The sequence below is a fragment of the Onychomys torridus genome, chromosome 8 (genome assembly GCF_903995425.1).
Source record: "Onychomys torridus chromosome 8, mOncTor1.1, whole genome shotgun sequence".
Taxonomy (NCBI): domain Eukaryota; kingdom Metazoa; phylum Chordata; class Mammalia; order Rodentia; family Cricetidae; genus Onychomys; species Onychomys torridus.
The window spans coordinates 50,834,988-50,856,781 of NC_050450.1; the positions used below are offsets into that span (position 1 = coordinate 50,834,988).

General features: G+C 49.7%; 1 protein-coding gene across 1 annotated transcript in view; it reads right to left on the minus strand.

Moving 5' to 3' along the window:
* Window positions 1-21,794, minus strand: part of Lrrc75a (leucine rich repeat containing 75A) — a 45,197-nt gene that overhangs the window by 7,080 nt on the left and 16,323 nt on the right. Inside the window, exon 2 of the mRNA XM_036197953.1 lies at window positions 8,185-8,313. Within this exon, the coding sequence (XP_036053846.1) occupies window positions 8,185-8,313 (129 nt within the window). The remainder of the gene's footprint in view (window positions 1-8,184; window positions 8,314-21,794) is intronic.

Sequence of the window (21,794 nt, forward strand, 5' to 3'; positions counted from 1 at the left end):
AGGGCCAGCAGTACTGAGGCTCCAATGCACACCACTAATAGGAGGTGGTGAGGTTCCGTGTATCAAGTAGCAGCAGCTTTTCAGGTATGGTTGCCATTCTGCTCACGGAGGAGCAGCCTACGCAATGATTTAGAACACGGACTTGGGACCAAATTGTGCAGTTACACATCCTGGTTTTGTCTGTGGTCTTGAGTGAATTAAGGCAACTTCTCTGTGCCTTCAGTTCTTGGGGGAGGGGGGCACCACACGATACAACACTGGCTTTACATGGGTTTGGGGTTTGGAGGGTTAACTGAGTCACTCCTATTCAGGTGCTTTGTGCAGAACCCAGTGCACAGGAAGCTGCTGAACGAATGGTCTGTAGCTGTGGACACATCCAGGAATTCAACCCCAGATCAAGAGTACCCAGAAAAGCCGGCATGGTGGCACACGTCTTTAATTCCAGCAGAGGCAGGAGGATCTCTGGGAACTTGAGGCCAGCCTGATCTACATAGTGAGTTCCAGGACAGCCAGGAGAGACCTTAATCAGAAAAGAACTATGTCTGTCCTGAACATGGACAGACGTATTTTTCTGCCAGCACTCCTTAAACATTGTAGCACACCATTACTCCTATAGCATTTACCTGGGGATGCTCACTGCGAAGCAGGGTGGACACATCTACTGTGCTGCCTTAGGAAGGGGCGTGTGCATCTGGTATTTGCAGGGTCCTGGGGCTCATCCTCCATGGAAAGACCAGCACGGTATCTGAGCTTCGGTGCTAAAGGGCAACGGTCCTTTGTACCTGTGCTCAGATGTAAGCTGGTTTTGTGTATGTGTGTATGTTTTGTTGTTTTTGAGACAGGGTCTTACTGTGTAGCCCTGCCTGACTAGTCTGGAAATCACTACGTAGACAAGGCTAGCCTCAAACTCACAGAGCTACCTCTGCCTCCCAAGTATGAGGATTAAAGCATGTGCCACCCTTAAACTGAGTCACTCCTATTCAGGTGCCCAGCCCTTAAACTGAGTTTTTAAGAGCAAATGAATAGCATCCCCCCCCCCCCCTTTGGATGGAAAAAGGATCTCTGAGATATCCCTAAATGAGGAGCAAAAGTTGGTGAGGGCAGTTCTACAGGCCTAGGGGCAGCAAATAAGAATCTGGCCTGGGCAAATCCCGCCATCCCCATGCTATCGTTGTCCAAACCTTCCTGTCTCTCACCTACGGCAGCCACCAAGCTAGAACGCTACAGAATGCCCACACTCCAGAGCATTACACATGCTCATCCCCTCATTATACAGAGGAGGGGACTGAGACTCAGAGAGCTGTGGCTGACAGAGGGTAAGAGAAGAAAGTCTGAGCAAGTGGGAAGGGAGAGGAGGGAGCCTGCGATCGAAGGAAGGCCTGGAGAAGTGAAGCATCTAATCAGGGAGCCATCGGGGGTTGGCTGCCGCTGAGGGGACTGCTCTGGAAGGGACCTCCTTGTTCCTCACAGCTTCCTGCTGCTGCAGCGTGACTGACAAACCGGACATCACTTGTCCAGGCCATCTCACCGAACCCCGAGAGTAGACATCAGATTCCCAGACTTAAGATTCTAGTTTAGCCTAGTCACACAAGGTGGGTGAAGGTGACACAGAGAAGCGGATGCATCATTGGGGGCTGCCAGGGAGGCAGGAGAGAGGAATGGTGGGTGAGGGCTATACTCTGGGATCTTCTTTCCGGGAGATGGGGTGGGAGGATGGGGAAATTGAGAGGGTGACTGAGGCCATGCCCACAGAAGGGACTGAAAGTGACAGAGGTCATACACAGGGCAGGGAAGGTGTGGGCAGAGGGCAGATGAAGGGGTTGGGAACTGGGGCTAGAGATCTGAGCAGAAAGCACAGGGCTGGTGATAGTATTAGTTGTGAGTGTGATGAATGTAGCATTACCTGGGCCATGGGCTGCTAAGCACGCCTGTGGGGCATTATCTTGATTGTGTACAGGGGAGTGGGGAGAGGCATCAACAAACCGAGCAGAAGCATGCATGTGTCTCGGTGTTTTGATTGCGTTTGCAATGTGACCGGTTACTTCAAGCTCTTTGCCACCTTGACTCCCCCCACGTGAACTGTGAGCCAGAATAAACCCTTTCTCTTCGAAGTTGGTTCTGTCATAGTACTTATCACGGCAACAAGGGCTCCAGAGGAAGAGCAGGGTAAAGGCAGGGTGGGAAATGACCAGCTCCTATGGGGACATGCTGACTAGGAGGAGCCCATGGGACCCCTCCTGGGATTCCTCGGATCTGGCTGAACCAATGGAATACGCTGAGGGGGGTATAGAGGGGACACTGGACCAGGAGACAGAGAAGGCACAGAGAAGAGGTGTGAGTGACTCAGGGGCCCCTGGGATAGGGTGGCTAAAGTCACTTTTGGCGGCCACTCTATGGCCAATGAGGGCCTTTCCCAGCACAGGCATGGCTGGGGTGGCGACAGCTGACTTTGCAGGCAAGAGAACGGGATTCGAGGATGGGGCACCACACAGAGATGGCACATCTTGAGTTCATTTCCCACCTTGGATTCTCAGGGTACCTTAAAAAACCAGGTAGTGGTGAGTGGGCAGGTCCTCTGGCAGTGGATTAACTTTATTTTAGTGAGTATACAGAACAATAGGTTTTATTATGACACTCTCCTACACACATGACTACATCTCATTCACACTCTCTCCCTTGGTGCTCTCCTCTGACCCTCCTCCCACTCGCGGGTCCCTTGGTCGCTGGAACAGCCCCCTTCTGCTTTCATGACACACACTGGGAAACCAGCAATGTTTTGTCTGTCTTCTCTCCCATGCCTTCCTGCGCTTATTGCGGCTGCTTCCCGCCTCCCAATCCCTTCCTTCTTCCTGGCTCCTAGTCCTGCAGGGAGAGAGATTCCCTTGTGCAGCTACGGTGGAGAAGCACGGGGCTCAGGGGCCTTAAGGACAAGAAGGGCCAATGGATGGGGTGGGGTGTGGGGGGCACGCCCAAATCATTTTGGGGTGCTCTGGGACGGAACTATTACTAGTTTCTGCTGTGGCTCCTCCTCCCATCAATTCCCCGGGTTTCCAAATACCCGAGGCCACGCCCTCTCCCTCAGTTGCCCAAGCTGGATTAGCTCAGGCAGCAGAATCTTCAGAGAACAAAGGCATAAAGAGGGCTGGTAGTGCAGGGTCTCGGCCACAAGAGGGCAGCCGAGCACAGGGCGAGGCCGCTGCTACCGGAGAGAGCCGGAGTCAATCTCGGCCTTTTCATTGGCTAAGGCGGGACAATAGCTGAGCACGCCAATTAGAGTTAAGTCTCTGTAAAAAGAACAGGGACGATCCCCTCCGCTTGCCTGGACTAAATACACCATGGGTCTTTTCTTGTTTTTTGTCTGTACTGCATGGGATCCACCCTGGCCTCCGATGGCAGGCCCAACACTAGCACCAGCCACACTTCCCACCCTTATCTTGACTGAGCATCTAGAAATCATTTCACTTGGGCACAAGGTCCTACCACTCCCACTTTGCAAACGAGGGAACTGAGACATACAGTTCAACCCGCACCTTGTAAGAGGGAATGAATCCTGACGTTGCCCCTTGGTTCCTACCAACCTACCCCCTCTACTCCTCTCGTTAGAAACCTGGCCCTTTGCATATTCATTCAAGATGCTTTCATGCTTTTCCCAACTCACTCCCTTGCCAGGCTCCCTCAAGGCCTTCTTCCAGAAGAGAATGGCTGGCCCAGAGGAGGACAGAGTGTGTGTGTGTGTGTGTGTGTGTGTGTGTGTGTGTGTGTGTGTGTAGGGACTGGACCCAGACAAGCGGACAGGGCCTGTGGGTAGCCATATTCTCTGCCATGTGGGAGGGTGGGAAAGAGCCCCGTGAAAAGAGGAAACTACGTAATGTAGCAGAGGGGGATGGATGGACTTATGCTTGCTAAGTAGTTCCAGAGCCTCCACAACGCTGAGCTGCCTTCGGGTGACAAGACACCGGGCTGCGTGGGTGTCTGTTAGCTGCGATTAACCATGCAGAAGGCTCAGTGTGGGACTGTGGAATACTCCTAAGAGCTCTTCCTCTCACCCGTGGCAAAGGAAGGAGTGGGGGCCTGGCACAATTGGCAGGACCCCAGGCACTGCAGTCTCTCCAAAACTGCCCAGTGACACTGTCTGGAAGCACTGGGGGAGGGTTGTCTGAGGAACTTCCCCAGCATCGGTTGGAAAGAGGCTCAGGGGCTCAAGGCCAACCTACAGCCTCGGCTGGTCTCTCAACTGTCAGATGCCATCTGTCCCCTTCACTTCCCAGGCACCTTTATAAGAGCACCTAGGACTATAACAACCTTGTCTGCCACTCAAAGGCTTCCCTCATTCAGAAATCTACCCATTCATTAATCAGATTCTGACTGCTCCACTCACTACCCACTGGACACTGGAGATGGACAGCCTGCCCGGTTTCCTTGGCTTAGCCCTCCCCCACCCCACCCCCATCTGTTTCCTGCTTGTCCCTGTGTGTCTGCTCTTGGGACTGCTCTGCCCGGTACATCACAGTACAGGTTCTCTGTCCCTTGGCTTCTAGCTGGGCTCGGTTAATGAGAGCAGCTGAGGATCAGGAGGAGTAAAGGGCCAAGTCATCTCATTCAGCACGTGATGGAGCCTCCCAGAGCATCCTGTCCTTTGTTCCTGGCAGGCAGCACCGTGTAGTCTCCTTCTAGGAGTCATCAGAACTGTCTTGGGGATCAAGAGAACAGAAGGGCCGGAGGGGTGGTGCGTGCATTCTAGGACAGGTATCCTGGCTCACTCTGTGATACGGGACACTCAAGCAATCCTGGGGAGACACCCACATGGCAATGAACAGTGGCCTCCTGCCACCAACCCTGCAGTGTGCATTAATGAACTCAGTAAAGCCCGACACCCATAGCCTTGGATTTCTGCCCTGCAGAGACTGTTTAACAATACATGTTCGCTTGTGTGTTTTGTTTTACTTTCTTGTTTTTAACTTGTTTTAATGAGTGTATGTATGAGGATGAGTGTGTGGGTGCGTGTGAATGCCGTGGCACATGCACCGTGGTCAGGGGACAACTGTCGTGGCACTGCATTGTAACTGCAGCAGTGGTGAGGTGGGAGCTGGAGGCAGCCAGTCTACCACAGCTGGTGAAATTCCAGGCCAGCAAAGGACCTTGTTTCTAATAAGATGCAGAAGGCATCTGAGAACAGCAGACACTTGAGACTGTCCATTGACCTCTATGAGCACATGTACACAGGTGCATGCATGCATTTGGACACATACTGATATACTCTTACCCCTTCCATGCATGCTTGTACACACACACACACACACACACACACACACACACACACACACTCACAACGGAACATGCAGTTTCCTGCCCATTAGAAGACATAACTGTGAACAAGATGGATAGATAATCCTTAGAGTATTATTTTTTTTTTAAAGACAGTTGTGGTGATATTTTATTTGTGCTTTAATAAAGAAAGCTCGCCTGGAGATCAGAGGAAAAAGTCAGCCAATATAAGTAAACAAAGAAGTCAGGCAATGGTAGCACATGCCTTTAATCCTATCACTTGGCAGGTAGGGAATCTGTCTAGATCTCTGTGAATTCAAGGCCACACTGGGAACAGAGCCAGGCGTGGTGGCACATGCCTTAAATTCCAACATTAGTTAATCATGGAGGTCTGGAGGTCTGTACAGACAGACAGGAAGTGATAGAGCTGGGCAGGAAGAGGAAGTGATGTAGATGGACAGAGAGCAAATCAGATGGTAGAACAGCAAGGCATATAGGCGTGGGTAGACAGAAGTCACTCGCATTTGGAAGCTGTGGAGTTGGTGAGGTAAGGTTAGCAGTGGCTTTCCCTATATTCCTGATCTCTCAGGTTTTTCACCCCTATATCTGGCTCCGTGTTTTTTGTTTTTGTTTTTTTTAAATTTAGTAAGACCATTTAGTAATTTATCTACAAACAGAGTCTCACTATGTGGCTCTGCCTGGCCTGGAACTTGCTATATAGACTGGGCTGACTTTGAACTCACAGAGATCTGCCTCTGCACTACTGTCTAGTGCTGGTACTAAAGGCTTAAGTCTCTCTTCTAGTGGGTGAGGTAGTAAGTGTGGGATAATTTAGGTCTTGCATGCCCACAAAGAGCCATGCATTGAGGGCTCGATCCTCAGTGTGGTGCCACTGGGAGTCAGAACTTTGAGAGAGGAGTCTAGTGGGAGGGGCTAAGTCACTGCAAGCGTTTGGTTTGAATCTAAAATGTCCACACCACCCAGGCCCATGTTTTAATACTTGTTTCCCAGCTGGTGGGATAATTTTGGTTGTGGAACTTTTAGGAGATGAGCCCTAGTTGGTGGAAGGTCACTAGGGGTCTTTGAAGATGACAGCCTAGTCCCTGGTTCTAGCCTTTCTCTGTCCTTCTGGTCCACCATGATGTGAACAGACTCTTGTAATAGCTGGTGGTCTTGACACCTCTGTCTACACATCTAGGCCACAATCTAGGAGAGTGTCAGATACAAAGACCCGTGAGAAGGGAGTCCCAGTTGACCCCGAATCAGTGCAGGGGGCTCAGGTGGGGCTGCCTTCTTAGCAGTTTGGATGTTCTTTCTACCTCTGTCCCATTCACACCTGGGAGAGTCCCAGAGGAGCCAAGGCTGGTCACTGAATCCCCAGCAGGGCTGGGCCCATCTGCTGCTTTGGAAATCCTGGTTAGAGAGCAAGACCTAGCCCCATAGGGACCATGTCTTATCTGCTGCCATTTCCTACGAGTTCAGTACCCTGGTGGCATGCAGAAGGTGCCACTGGCCGGCTTCTGTGCACAGGTGGCCATTTGGACAGGATGCCTCATGAGCTGTCTCACTTAGCTCTTAGCAGGAGGGAGATGGTTCTGATGCCCATTTTGGCGTTGAGGCAAATGAAGTTCTGGAAATTAGGTCATGTGGGAAAGGTCACACCATGTGGTGCACTGAAGACTTGTGCCCCACCTACCCCCATTCACGTGTTGGAAGGTGGGGCCTTCCAGAGCTGACTCGGTTGTGAGGGTGGAGCCCTCTCAGGGCTGTTCTAAGAGGGGTCTAGAACTTTCTTTCTACCATGTAAGGACACGGGAGAAGGCAGCAATCTGAGATGGAGAGCGAGGCTCCCATCAGACACTCGAACCTTGCACCTCTAGCCAGATGAATTCCTACCTAGAAGCCCTCAGGCTTGTGTACTTGTGTAGCAGCCTGTACTGAATAACACAGACTAATATGGCCCCCAGCCCCACCTAGGCTGAAGAGAAGGAGCTCTAGACTCCCCTGGCCTAGCCTGGTCCTGTATTTCTGCGGGTCTGGTGAGGCAGTTAGATTTTCCTGTCTTGCTCAGCCCCAGGTTTGCAGAATGGGCCTAAACACCTCTGCAGTCCTGTGAAAGGCACATCTACCTGTCTTCCTCAGCTCTCAAATGGACATGAAGATAATATTTTCCCTATTATTCGTGGGTTGTTTTTCTGGTTTTTTTGTTTTTTTGTTTTTTTTTAGCTGAGGATCGAACCCAGGGCCTCGTGCTTGCTAGGCAAGCGCTCTACCACTGAGCTAAATCCCCAACCCTTTTTTGGTTTTTTTTTCAAGGCAGGGTTTCTCTGTGTAACTTTGGTGCCTGTCCTGGCTCTTGCTCTGTAGACCAGGCTGGCCTCGAACTCACAGAGATCCGCCTGCCTCTGCCTCCCGAGTACTGGGATTAAAGGTGTGCACCACCACCGCCCGGCACAGTTGTTTATTTTTGAGAGCTCTATTACCTGTCACTTCTCTCACTTTTAGGCAATTCACTTCCTATCCTAGAAAAGTCAGGGGTATGTCAACTGCAAGGCTTCCTCAGAGGCCGATTTCTAGTACTTTCCTGTTCCCCAGGGTTCCAGCTTCAGCTGCTTGGTTCCCTGTGGCTCTTCTCCCAGTCCACCAACCCTCAAGACAGGCTTTTCTTACTGTCTCGTACTGGACTCAAAGCTCCTTTGCCTGTCTTCTGTTGACCCCGCCAGCTCCCACTCTCTACAGCCAGTCTCCTCTTCTCTACATCTTGGCACTAGGCAGCTCCAGAAGCCAGAGGAAGCCACCGATGAGGTCAACCCCAGAGGTTTCTTTTCCCTTGAGCAACCATGGTCAGGTCTATGCTGTCTAGAAAAGGGGTCCACCTCACACCCCAGGACTTGGCTGCTTCAGACCACAACTGCCTACCGGCTTGGGGCAGTGGATGTAGCGTGCCAGACTGATGATGAGGTCATGTGTGATGGGGTCCACCAGGTTCCGGAAGCTGGCGTAGCGGTACAGCACATCATCCAGGGAGGTTGACTCCATGCCCAGGTCCTGAAAGAGAAGGCCCAGAGGTTAAGAGCCACCCAACTCACCTACAGTGTTTTCCTCTTGTGAACCTTTTTTTTTTTCTTTCCAAGACAGGGTTTCTCTGTAGCTTTGGAGCCTGTCCTGGAACTCACTCTGTAGACCTGGCTGGCCTTGAACTCACAGAGGTCCATCTGCCTCTGTCTCCCGAGTGCTGGGATTAAAAGCATGCACCACCACTGCCCAGCTTTCTTGTGAACCTTTTACTACAAGTGTCTTGAACATTAACTTTAGGATGGGTGAAGAAAAGACCCTCCCAACTCCCCAGCTCCAGGAGGCACCACACTCCATCTGCAGCACTCCCACCAGGGCTCAAGGATTGCTGGAGTGTGGCCAAGGGCGCTGGCATCCAGGAGCCCTGTTTCTGCTGTTCTGGGTTGTTGGACTTCCTAAGATTCTTACCCAATACCAGAGACAGGCCAGTCCAACCCTCTCCCAAGCTTGAGCTTCCTGAGCTGACAGCTCTCCGCTCAGACATAATGGAACAGGCATGGTCTGCCTGGGTGTGTTGGATTAGGCACTAAAAGTTGCTAGGCCTTGAGCACCCCTCAGCCATGGTGCAGCCCCTCAGGAAATCTACCAAAGAGCTCCACGGCCATGCTCTCTCTATAAAAGGGGGACAGTGACCCTGTCATCAGAAATTGGTGAGGGAAACAAAACCAAGCAACATGGGCAAAGCTTCTGCAGGGACCAGTGTCCCTTGTAGTCCCCCAAACCTCCTCCTGAACCCATTCCCTACCACACTATGCAGCTCCTTTGGCCCCTAGACCAGCACGTTTGAGAATGTGCTGAAAGCCATTAACTCCAGAAAACACAGGAGTTAGGGAAGACAGGGACCTTGGCATATCAATTCCATGTTGGCTCTGTGGTCAGGAGGGTGTGTTGGGCTATTGCAGAACTCTAGAACTATTACCTGGGAATGAGGAAGACACGCCCCCTACCCTGACTGGGACGTATGGAAGCTGGGAAGGCCTTAATTCCAAGGGCATCAGAAGGCCATGTGGTCAAAGCCCTTAGCCTAGCACTGAGCTTTCCAGCCTGACCTCTGCTGACAGTCAAGGCTCCCTTCTTGGGGACAGGAAGGCAGAGGAAAAGGGGAAGCATGGTAGCGACTCCCAGGGCTAGAGGCTAGACTCACGGCTAAGGGAAGGAGGTCGTGGGTATGGGGTCTTTCTTTTCTTTTCTTCTTCTCCCTTTCTGTGTAGCCCAGGATGGCCTCAAACTTTTGCAATCCTCTGGCCTCAGCTTCCCAACTACTGGGAACATGGGCCGTGCCCAGCTAAGGGTTTTCTTTTCATCTGTCCTGCTCCCCTCACCCATGTACATCTGTCTTTGGGGTGATTTACACCTAATATTCTCAGGCCCTTGTAGACCTCTTAGCTTACTGTAAGTCTTTGGGCACGAGATCAACCCACCTTGGGGTGTTTTGTGTTTTTTGTTTTTTGTTTTTCCCTGACTGTGAAATGGGCTGATCAACAACAAAAGTTCTCAAACTGTGTCCCAAGGTCCCGGGTCGGCAGGTGGTACTGGGGGACAGGAGGGAAGCAGAGCCTCTCTTGGTCTCAAACAAATGAATAAATGAACTACTGCCAAAGAGCAGGAAGAGTGGGAGAAGACTGGTGGGCTTCCTGCCCTCTCTGTAGCCACACTGGGTCCCATCTCTGCAGGTCCCCCATGTTCCAGGCTATGTGAGGCCATCATATTCTTGGAAAGACCAAGAAATACCACTGGCTCATCCAGAGACTGGGCAGGCCTGCCTTGGTGCAGACTGTACCTCTCAAGGGCTTACACTCAGCTGCCTCCTCTACCGTTCAATGCAGGAGCCCCATGGCTGACAGTGATCTTCTCTATGGTGGGAGGTGGAAGCCCCCACCAGGAGTGGGGGGCTGGGTGAGTGAGTCACAGGGTAACACCTTCCTGAAGGACTCCAGCGGGGGTGCGGCTCTCAAAGGTTTCAGGGCTACAGTAGGAAACGCCAGCATGAGGCCGGCCAAAGGTTGCTATATTTCATTGCTTGATTTCCGGCCACAATTGTGTCCAAGGACACTTGTGCAACCTTAGGACATACCCTAGTATCTGGGTGTTTTCTCTATGTCTCTCCCTCTAAGTCAGTTCACTGGGGACTTTTATGTCATAGTCCATAAACTGGATATGAGGGAGAGGAGCTAACTAGCCCCTCAGGGTGTCTCAGATGACAGCAGCTTGGCCACAGTCCTGGGGAAACCAGCTCCCCTGACTGTAGGCATGAGATTACCAGTGCTGCATGAGGGAACTGAAAAAATCAAATCCAGATGTGGCCCTTACAGGTGCCAGCCTTGGAGGGGCTGGTATGCCTTGCAGCAGCAAGGCACCCGGGGGACCTCATCTTCCTCACGGTGGCTCTAAACAGCACATCTCTAGGAACTGTGTGTACAGATGGTGGCTCACCAGAAAGTCTGGGAGTTGAGCGAGGAGGGTGTAGCTGGGCTAGCCCCTAACTGCTCCCTGACTTCAAATGCTGTGCCTGGAGGTGACAGGCGTGGCAAGCACACAGCACATCTCCAGGAGGTGGGGCCCCACATGACGCCAGCTCAGATAAGCAGGTTTGGGGGCATTTTGCAATGGGATAAGTGATAAAGGGCCGAAGGCCAAGGCTTTGGGCTTCCAAAGGGCAAGTATACATTTATACCGGAAGACAACCTTTAAAGACACTGGGAGGGGGCTGGGGATTTAGCTCAGTGGTAGAGCTCTTGACTAGCAAGCACAAGGCCCTGGGTTTGGTCCTCAGCTCTGAAAAGAAAAAAAAAAAAGAAAGGAAGACAGACTGCTGGGAGGAGCCTGATCCTTGGTAACCCGAGGCTCTTCAAGGGCCTCTGCCAGTGACATAACCTGTGTTACAGTGAGCTTGCTGTATAGATCTCAGTCCAAACAACCCACAGTGAAGGCCTGAGCGCAGCAGCTGCAGCCCTGGAAAGCAGCTGTTGGAAGGAAGCAAGGCACCAGACGCTCACAACAGGACACAGCCCCTCTTCTTACGTCTTGATTTTCCTTGGGAAAATTCCTCTAAAAGTCTATTTCTCTCATATGTAAATCTGTTATCCATTTTTTTTTTTAAATATAAAAACCCAGCTTTGTGGAGATGTAATCCACATACAATTTACTCATCTATAGGGCAGAGTCTGGGGCTGAGGTGTAGCTAGAGGCAGATTACATGGGTTCAACCCTCAGCACCAAAAAAAAAAAGAAAGAAAGAAAGAAAGAAAGAAAGAAAGAAAGAAAGGTAAAATGCAGTGGTTTTTAGCATGTTCAAATCTTTGTGCAACCACGAGAGGTTTTTAGAACATTTTCATTACGAAGAAACTCTGAAAGCAGTCTCCCCTCTCAGGCACAGGGCAATTTTCTACCTACTTTCTGTCTCAATGTATTTCCTATTCCTTCTCCTTTTGTTGTCTAACTGGAATTACAGATCTTTCCAGCAACATCACCCTCTTCTTTATAGCTATTAATTTTAAATTAATAAGCAAGCCCTTTAGAGTCCCTCCTCCAAAAAAAAAAAAAAAAAATTACTTAACCAGGCATGATGGAGCACACCTTTTATCGCAGCCCTCTGGGGGCAGATCTCTGAGTTCAAGGCAGCCTGGTCTACTGAATGAGATCTAGGACAGCCAGGGATACAGAGAGAAACCCTATCTTCAAAAAACAAAACAACTCCCCAAATATTTACTTATTTTTATTTTATGTGAATGAGTGTTTGCCTGAATGAATGTGTCCTGCACATGTGCCTGGTACTAGTGAGGCCAGAAGAGGACACTGGGGTTACAGGCAGCTGTGAGCCTCCATGTGGGTGCTGGGAACTGAACCCAGGTCCTCTGCAAGAGCAGCAAGTGCTCTGATCCACTGAGCCACCTCTCTAGCCCCTTAAGGCCCTTTGTTTAAATTTCTAATAATGTCACTCGCATTAGATAGGATCTCTGAAAGAACTCCCTTTGAAGCTTTCAATAATTTTAAAGACTTTACCCCAAACATTCAGGAACTGTTGTGATAGAAGAATGCGTCATTCTGGGAGAAAGGAACCAAGAGGGGAGCAGGAAGTGGGGAGCCCCAGGGAAGGCTTTGACTCTGCATCCTGAAAAACTCCTCTGGAAACAAGACTAGCTTTGCCTATTACTACTATGCTCAACCCTCCAGTGAAGTGCCAGGTCCATGTGGGCACAGGCCATGTGGTGGTACTGGGAGAAAAAACATTATCAACCCTAGGGACTGGCCCCTAGACTTTCCACCAGAGAGAGTTTATACCATGGGGACAAGGACCCAGGCAGGCACTCATCTCCCTGCATTTTCTGTTGCTATAACTGAATGGCCGAGTCTGTGTAACTCATAAAGAGATTTCTATTTAGCTCATGATTCTAGAGACTGGGGGGTTCAATGCAGGGTGGTCACATTTGGTAAAGGTCTCATACTGTGCTCGGACACTGCAGACAGCATGAACTTATGTAGAAAAGGCACTGACCCACTTCATAACAACCTGTGCTTGAGAGAACGAATCCATTCCCATCTGTGAGAGAAATATTAAAAGCTCTCTAATGTCAACATTCGTCTGGGCGAGCACACTCCTTTTGCAGCCTTTGTTACTATAACTGGGGGTTTCGGATCTTGGTTGCTGGTATGGCTATATTTTCCCCACTGTTTACGTGTGTAGGGTCTGCAGACCTATGAGCACGTTTTTTTGCATGTGTGTGGGTGCATGCGCACTGCATAAGGTTGGTGTCAGGAATCATCCTGGCTCTTCCACCTGTGTGTACTGAGGCAGGCTCTCTCAATCAAACCCAGAGCTTGCTGATATGGCTAGTCTTGGGATTTGTCTGCCATCTGAGGCTGGAATTACAGGTAGGCTGCCGTGCCTACCCCACAAGTATGTGGCTGTGGTGGTTTGGATAATGGCTCTCACAGGCTCATGGGTTGGAACACTTTGTCCCCTGTTGGTGGAACTGTTTGGGAGAGAGCAGGGGTGTGGCCCTGTTGGAGATGTGTCACTAGGGGCAGGCTTTGAGGTTTGAAAAGTCCAGGCCATACATACCTAGTTAGCTCTCTCTGCCTGGTGCTTATAGATCAAGATATAAGCTCTCAGCTCCTGCTCCAGAGCTATGCCTGCCTGCTGCCATGCTCCCTACCATGATGGTCATGGACTCTGACCCTCTGGAACTTTGAATCCCAAATTAAATGCTCTATTTTTATAAATTGTCTTTGTCATGGCAACGGGAAACTAAGACAGTGGGTTTCTGGGGGATCTGAACTTCCAGTCCTTAATGCCTACAGGGCAAGCATTTTAACCGAGCCAGCTCCCCAGCTCCTGATACTATATTATTGTTACTTTAAATGTGAGAATAACATGCTGATCAAATCTCAAATTGTATGCTGAGGTTTGCATGCACAGACACCCAGGACTGTGCACTGGGCTTGCACACTCGCCACTGCTTCTTGCCTCTGCCCACCGAGACCTACACCTTCACTCTGAATTGCCCTCAGTCACCTAGCACCCGATCCCCTCAGAGTAGGCAGGAGGGCTCTTTCCTGACACAGACTATGAAAATGCCTTTATGTCGGAGCCACGCCTGAGGACAATTAGGCTCAACAGAAACTTCAAAATGTCAGGTATTTGGCCACCCTTGGGTATGGAATAATGCAGACACCCTGTCTCTCCAGCTGCTTTCTAACACGAGGATCTTTTAGGCCTGTCTTTGACACTAAACCCCAGCTGTGTTTCCCGGGAGGCCAGTACCACAGTTGGTATGTCATGACACTCTCTCAGTCATCAAATAGGCATCCCATTCATGATGACCCCAAACTTGTAGAAAATTTCCCCTAACTCTCCAACTACCTCTGCTGTCCCACAGCTTCTCAGTGCCCATCCCCCTGCTCCCCAACCCCCACCATATCTCAGTTCTCTTCTCAACAGAAACTGACCTGTCTTCTTTGGCCTGATCTAGTTCTTAGATGCAAGAGGCCCTGCCCTCCATAAGGCCCCCAGAAATAACAAGCACCGGGAAGAAGGAGAGAATCTGAAGCATTTGTGCATTGTTGGGAGGAATGTCAAGTGGTGTGGCCACTTCGGAAAATGGTGTGGCAGCTTCTAAAAAAAATTAAATGCAGGATTATCCTAAGATCCAGCAATTCCATGTCTGGATACACAGCCAGGAGAGTTGAAGGCAGAGTCTCACAGAGACTTGCACACTCATGTTCACAGTAGAGAAAAGGGACCATTAATCTGAATGCAATGAGCTAGTCAAGGAAAGGCAAATCCTGTGTGGTCCACGCAGGTGAGGCCCCTACAGTAGTGACACACAGAGACAACACAACAGTGGTTGCCCAGGAACGGGGCAAGGCATTGTGGGACTACTGATCAACAGATGTTGAGTTTCAGCTTTGCAAGATCGAGTGGCTGCATGGTCTGAATGAACTTTACATTGAACTTGTGAGGGGCTGGGCTGTGGCTCAGCAGAAGATGCTTGCATGGCAAGCACAAGGTCCTAGTATCATCCTCAGCACCACCCAAACACTAAAGAAGTTCAACTGATAAGTTTTGTTTTTTTTTAAAGACATTACTTTTTTTTTTTTTTTTTTTGAGCTGAGAACCGAACCCAGGGCCTTGCGCTTGCTAGGCAAGCGCTCTGCCACTGAGCTAAATCCCCAACCCCGACTTATTACTTCATTATGTATACAGTATTCTGCCTGCATGTATGTCTGCAGACCAGAAGACAGCACCAGATCTCATTTTGGTAGCTGGGAATTGAACTCAGGACCTCTGGAAGAGCAGCCAGTGCTCTTAACCTCTGAGCCACCTCTCCAGCCCTCAACTGGTAGTTTTATATTACATATGTTTTGCCACCATTTGAAAACAGAAAGCGAGACCCAGGCCAGCAAACACACACACTGTTTTGAGGCAGGAAGAGGAAGGCACCTGGCTTTCCCAACCCCTGCTTATTACACGTGGTTGCTAGAATTTATTTTTTTTTAAGAGTCAAGGTCTCACTATGTTGTTTCCCCTGGTCCTAAACTCCTGGGCTTAAGTGATCCTCCTGCCTCAGCTTCTTAAGCCACTGAGATGAAGGTGTGCTTGATTTTTTTTTTTTCTTTTTTCTTTTTTGCAGGCCAGGCAGTGGTAGTGCACGCTTTCCATCCCAGCACTCAGGAGGCAGATCTCTGTGAGTTTGAGGCCAGCCTGGTCTACAGAGTTCCAGGACAGGTAGGGCTGTTACACAGAGAAACCCTGTCTGAAAAACAAAACAAAACAAAAATTTTTTTGCAAGCTACTGTGTGTCCAGTGGTAAATACTGCTTCTCCAAATCACTCTCAGAGAAAGCTTGGGATCGTTCTACTCACATCTTTCAGCTTCTGCCTCCTAAGGCAGACTGATGATGGCTCTCAGTGTTTATCTTTTCTGGATAATTCCAGCAATTCATGGTCTCATGGCCCCATTCCCCGTTGCTGGTTAGAATGGAGAGTCAGCTGGCATTTCAATTCTGTGATTCTCCTTTGCTCACTAATCTTCCTTATCATCTCATTTTGTGACCCCCACCCCCCATCTTGGTCTCTTTTGGTCCTTTCCTACGAGTTCATTTCCTTGGGATCCTACAGTTCAATTTCAGAGATGAGGCTCAGGTTCCACGGTAATCATCCTATTTCCTTCCTCCACCCCCACTCGCTCACTCTTGAAGGTGACGTCTTCGGACACCTGAGCACCTCAGAATGACCTTCTGGGGTGGGAGCTGATTTCAGCTCAGCTGGCTGAGGCCAACTCTGGGTAAGACTAGGCATTGGCTGCCATGACTCTGATGTGGAAAAGGGACGAATCAGATCTCCACATCCATGGGCGCCAAATAGGTGGTGTCCACAGACATTATAACGCGTCTGCAGGGCATCATCAGCCTAACTGCTGAATGTGTGGGCAGCCTTCACACCTCCCAGGCCACTCTCTTCCTGCCTGTGGTCTCTGAGCTGCTCTCTCTGAAAGGATGCAGACACAGGCATGAGAGGGGGCGTGAGAGGGGATGGCACCCCCAAATCACTCTCAGGCCAATCTCTGACCTGTGCCTGGTGAAGTCCTCAGGCTGAGGGAGAAAGTGGCTTCTGACCTTCCTTCTACGACCAGCTCCGTGATGCCTACGAGGGGGTTTCTCTCCAGCAGTCCACCTGTCTTTGTTTGCAGGGTTCTCATTATTGCCCCCCCCCACCCCCCGTTTTTGGAGAGGGACTGTCTACTGAGGTGTGAGAAGGGAATGCTGCAGGGAAGCCACCGAGGGGACTGCTAGGCGCTTTCTATTTTAACCCCCAACCCCTTTTCTCTCTAAGACCTGCCCTGTAGGGAATAAGCTGGCGTCTGCCTCTCTCCTCCAGGCGTGACTCCACAGTTTCCGCATCAACACGGTGGGCAGAGGAGGGAGGCAGCAGCCCTGAATACTAACTGGAAGGGTAGACGACAGACACCCCAGAAGCCATGCCGACATTGCCACAGCCTGAGTGCAAAGCTGCCTAATGAGATTGTAATCAAGCACAGCCCCCCAACACCCCCCCCCCACCAAGGAAATCAATTAATGTCCAGAGGGAAACAGGAAACAGCTAGGCAGTCTCTCCTCCAGGCTTATCGGCTCCCAGGCAGCTTTTCTCAAGGGAGGGGACCCACCAGGGAAACACCCCGCTGCAGCTGGTGCCTGAACTCCTCTCCTTCCCGGGGAATCCCGGGGGAGGAGGGGGGGAATGTCAGGTACTGTTAGGAACACAGCTCCGGGAAGCCTCCAGGGAGAGAAGCCAGGACAGCTCGGAGCTGGGGAGCTGGAGCGAGCTTCCTAGGAAGACAATGGTGTCTTGGGAAGAAGGGTAGCCTTAAAGTGTTCCAGGGAAGGGAGGGAGGCTTGGGACACTACACACACACACACACACACACACACACACACACACACACACACACACATCCAATGTGAGAAACACACATGGATACATGGATGTAGAGGGCGGAACGGTGCCCTCCTTCCCAAGACACCCTCCGGCTCTTGCACTCAGAACCTGTGAAGGTGACCTCATTTGTAGAAAAAGGTCTTTGCAGAGGAGATTAATTTAAGCACTCTGGAGATACCGTCTTTGTTTATCCAGGTTTCCCCAGCTCCAAGCCAGGTGTTCTCAGCACAGACAGAGAAGTGGATGAGAACAGTCGAGAAGGGCAGAGGCAGAGCTGGGAGGGATGTGGTGACGTCTTGAAGCAGAGGGGAAGGAAAGAACAAAATCCTGTTGTTTGAGGGCACCCAGTTGGTGGTAATTTGTTCCAGCAGCCAAACCTAGCACAGTGGCTTGAGACAATGGTGGCACTTTTCTCAAGGCTTCCACAGGTGATAGGAGACTCGGGGTCAGTGAGGGTCATGAAGGCTGGCCCTGCTTAGCATTCTGCTTCCTTCTCCCCCAGTCCTGGGGCTTCTGTCAGGTGTCAGTCCACACAGTAGGAGAGGGCAGGTAGTCAAAAAATGACTACTTGCCCCAAAGATGGTCACCAGCTCAATATGAGAAACTGCATTTAGAACCAAGGAGAGGGAATGAAGAGATGGCTCAGTGGCTAAGAGCATTGGCTGCTCTTCCAGAGGTCGTGGGTCTGATTCTCAGCACCCATGTGGTGGCCCAAAATCATCTGTCACTGCAGGCTCAGGGGACTTGAAGCCCTTTTCTGGCTTCCACAGGCACTAGGCATGCATGTGGTGTACAGGTCTATGTGCAGGCAAAAGACCTATACACATACAAATAAAATAAAAAAAATTTAAAAACAAGAGATATATCAGTTGTTAAGAGTTCTCGTTGCTCTTGCAGAGGAGCCAGGTTCAGATCCCAGCAGCAAGAGGGTAGTTCACAACCATCCATAACTCCCGCATGAGGGGATCTGACACTGTCTTCTGACCCTTGCAGGTACCAAGCACACAAGTGGTGCACACACATACATGCACACAAACACTCATACACATAAAAATTACATATAAAAAAGAGTGGGTGTGAGACGGTCAGTGACAGCATGCTTGCTTAGCACACATGTGTCCTTGAGTTTTACTCTCAGCACTGGAAAAAATACCAGCTGGGGAAAATCCCTCCAAGACTGGAGGCCGAGTGAGGTGGTGGTACTCACCTTTAATCCTGGCACTTGGGAGGCAAGAGGCAGGCAGAAAAAAAAAAAATCAGACGGTACATTTGTTTAGTGTTTACAAAAGTGTATTTTATTATTTTAGGTGTATGGATAGTTTGCTTGTATGTAAGTCTGTGTACCACATGCATGCAGTAGAAAATGGCATCAGATCCCCTGGAACTGGAGTTATAGATGGCTGTGAGCCACCATGTGGGTACTGGGAATTGAACCGGAGTCCTCCTGGTTCCAGCTCATGGTACTATTAGCACATGGTGGAACTTAAAGATGTGGGATGCGTGCTCAGGTCACTGGGATGTGCCCTTGAAGGGGGCAGGACATCCCAGTCCCTTCCTCTCTTACCTCCTGGATATAAGGTAAATGGATCTGCCTCTATGGACCAAAGCCAAGGCTGAAACTCGCAGATCTCCTGTCAAAGCCCCTGTCTTCAGGTGTCTGTTCCAGTGGGAAGCTAACCAGCACAGCACATGTGTTTTTTTCACAATAAAGAAAAGCCACCGAGCCCAGGATTTAGGAAGTACGCAAGCAGAAAGTCTTCATTGGTTAGCATATCTGTAGCAGGATTTCAGCACACAGGAAGCATATTCTGGGAACATTCCCTGGCTCCTTGAGAGTCCAATCAGTAGCATGGTCTAAGATCTACGATCCCAGTAGCCACAAAGATGTTGCAAGAGGTAGGGTCCAGAGCCCCAAGGGGTGGGAGAGGGGGGCATGAGCACTGAAGGAATCAAGAAGCATAAAGAATTTAACTTAGAGGCTAAAGCATCCCATGGGTCAGGGGGGGGGGGGGGGGGGGGGGGGGAATTGTCATGGTTGGGTTAGATAGGGAGATTAGGAAAGAAATAAGGCCCTGTTCTAGAAGCCTAGGGCTGAAATCATGCCCTGGAAGTGGGTGCTCAGAGATCCAAGGCTCTAGTGCTAGGCTTCCTCAGCCACAGGGCATCCCTAACCCAGAAGGAGCCAGAATTAAACAGCACAGTGGTTCTCAACCTTCCTAATGCTGCAACCCTTTAATACAGTTCCTCTTGTTGAGGTGACCCCCGTGACTGTAAATTTTTGTTGTTACTTCCTAACTGTAGGTTTGCTACTGTTACGAATGGTAACGAACATCTGTGTTTTCCAATGGTCTTAGGTGACCCCTGTGAAAGGGTCAGTTGAGCCCCAAAGGGGTTGCGCCCCACAGGTTGGGAACCACTGAAATAGGGGGACACTCAAAACACTGAGAACAAGTGACTACTGAGTGCTTAGCCCTAAGCGGATGAGGTGGGGAGGGAAGAATGTAAGCTGGAGGATGGAGGGGAGCACTGTGGAATGCTGCCTTGCAGACACAAGTTTTGTTCAGCCATGAAGGAACAGCAACTGTGCATTCCATCATGGATGGAGGAGGGGGCCAGGAGGTCAGTAATGGTTGCTAGAGGCAGGAGAGAACTTTTCTTCAGTGGTGTAGCCACTGGTGAGGTGTCCACGCTCACCTCCCACCCATGGGCACGCCAGCAACTGTCATTAAAGTGAGTGGGACAGAGACAGACAGACGGATGGATGTACACAGACATGAAAGTAGAAAGGGGGGCTAGTTAGGAAGAAGTAATTCAAAGACGGGGCGAAAAGAGGAGACAGGAACATAATGAAAATACATTGTCTACATATACGAACCCGCCCACAACAAACACACACACACCCAGAGAGGCCCCCGGCAAGACACTGAGCGTGAAGGTGTCCACTGCCAAGGCTGATGGCCTGTATTGTAGGAGAGAGAGACACGTGGGATAGAACGCAAGGACCTCCACATGTGGGCCTTGGCGTGTGTACACTCACACACCAACACACACACAAAGTAATAAGAAATGACTGATTGCTTTTGGTCTTAAGATCTTAAGCAGAGCACTCAAGGGAGATTCAGTTACATTTATGGAAACGTTGAAATGTGTTGAGAAAATTTCATAGTCACCATATTTAAAAGATGAATTTACTGATATTTAAGAATGGCTTAGAAACCTGTTAAGTCCTGCTTTTTTAGGATGGGTATTGATAAACTTAAGGAAACTGGATATGGGAGTTAGAGAAATAACTCAGTGGTTAAAAGCACTGGCTGTTCTTGCAGAGAACCAGGGTTCAATTCCCAGAACTCAGGTGACGGCTCACAATATTCTGTAACTTCAGTTCCAGGGGATCTGATGCCCTCTTCCATCCTGCATGGATACTGTGTGAACATGGTGTACATGCAGACACACACACACACACACACATAAAGTAAAATAAATAGATCTAAAAAATAAAAATGTGTTTAAAAAAAACTTGGATGCATGAAGTTTAGAAAATCACTTCAAAAATTTTAGGAGAGCTGGGGTGAAGATATAAGGGAAGGTGTGTGCCCAGTGTGCCAATGCTTGGTTTGATTTCTAGCACTTGTAGAAGAAAAAGATCTTTAAGGAAGTTTAATTACCTTAATTATTATCTCCTTGACCCTGGATGCAGTTGTGTAAGTTTACTAGATTCATGATAGGAATTATGAAATTGGTAAATTAAACTTAAAAGCATAAGGAAACAGGCTGTGCAGTGATGACACTGAGTGGAGGCAGGGGCAGGCAGATCTCTGAGTTCGAGGCCAGCCTTGTCTACAAAGCGAGTTCCAAGACAGCCAGGGCTACACAAAGAAACCCTGTCTCAAAACAAAACAAAACAAAAAAACCAACAACAACAAAAAAAGGAAATAAATAAGTGATAAACAAAAGCTTAAGGAAACCCCAGGTTTTCCATCGTAGCATACTGAATATGGAGAAAAATCTCAGTGTGGGCAAAAACTGCTTAATTATGATTCCATGTTGGAGGACCAGGAACACAATAGTGGTGCCAGCAGATAACAACAGAGCACAGAAATTCCCACTGTGTGGCAGCACCAGACACCATGACCAGACATCAGAACACTGTATCACCATGGGAGTGGTGCCTCATACCTCAAGCCCTCGTGCTTAGGAGGCAGAGGCAAGTTCCCAAGTTCAGGGCCGGCTTTGGTCATATAGTGAGTTTGAGGACAGCCTGGGCTACATAAGACCCTGACTGTTAAAAACAGAAAGGACGAAAAAGAAAAAAGGGCCAGCAAGACGGCTTAGGGGGTAAAGATGCTTGCTGTATAAGCCTGGTGACCTGAATTCAATCTCTGGAACCCACGTAAAAGTGAAAGGAGGTAATAGACTCCAAAGTTATCCTAGGACCTCCACACACATCATGTGACATGTGCACCGCTCCGCCCCCATCATGGACACACACAAATAAATATAAAATTAAACTTTTTTTT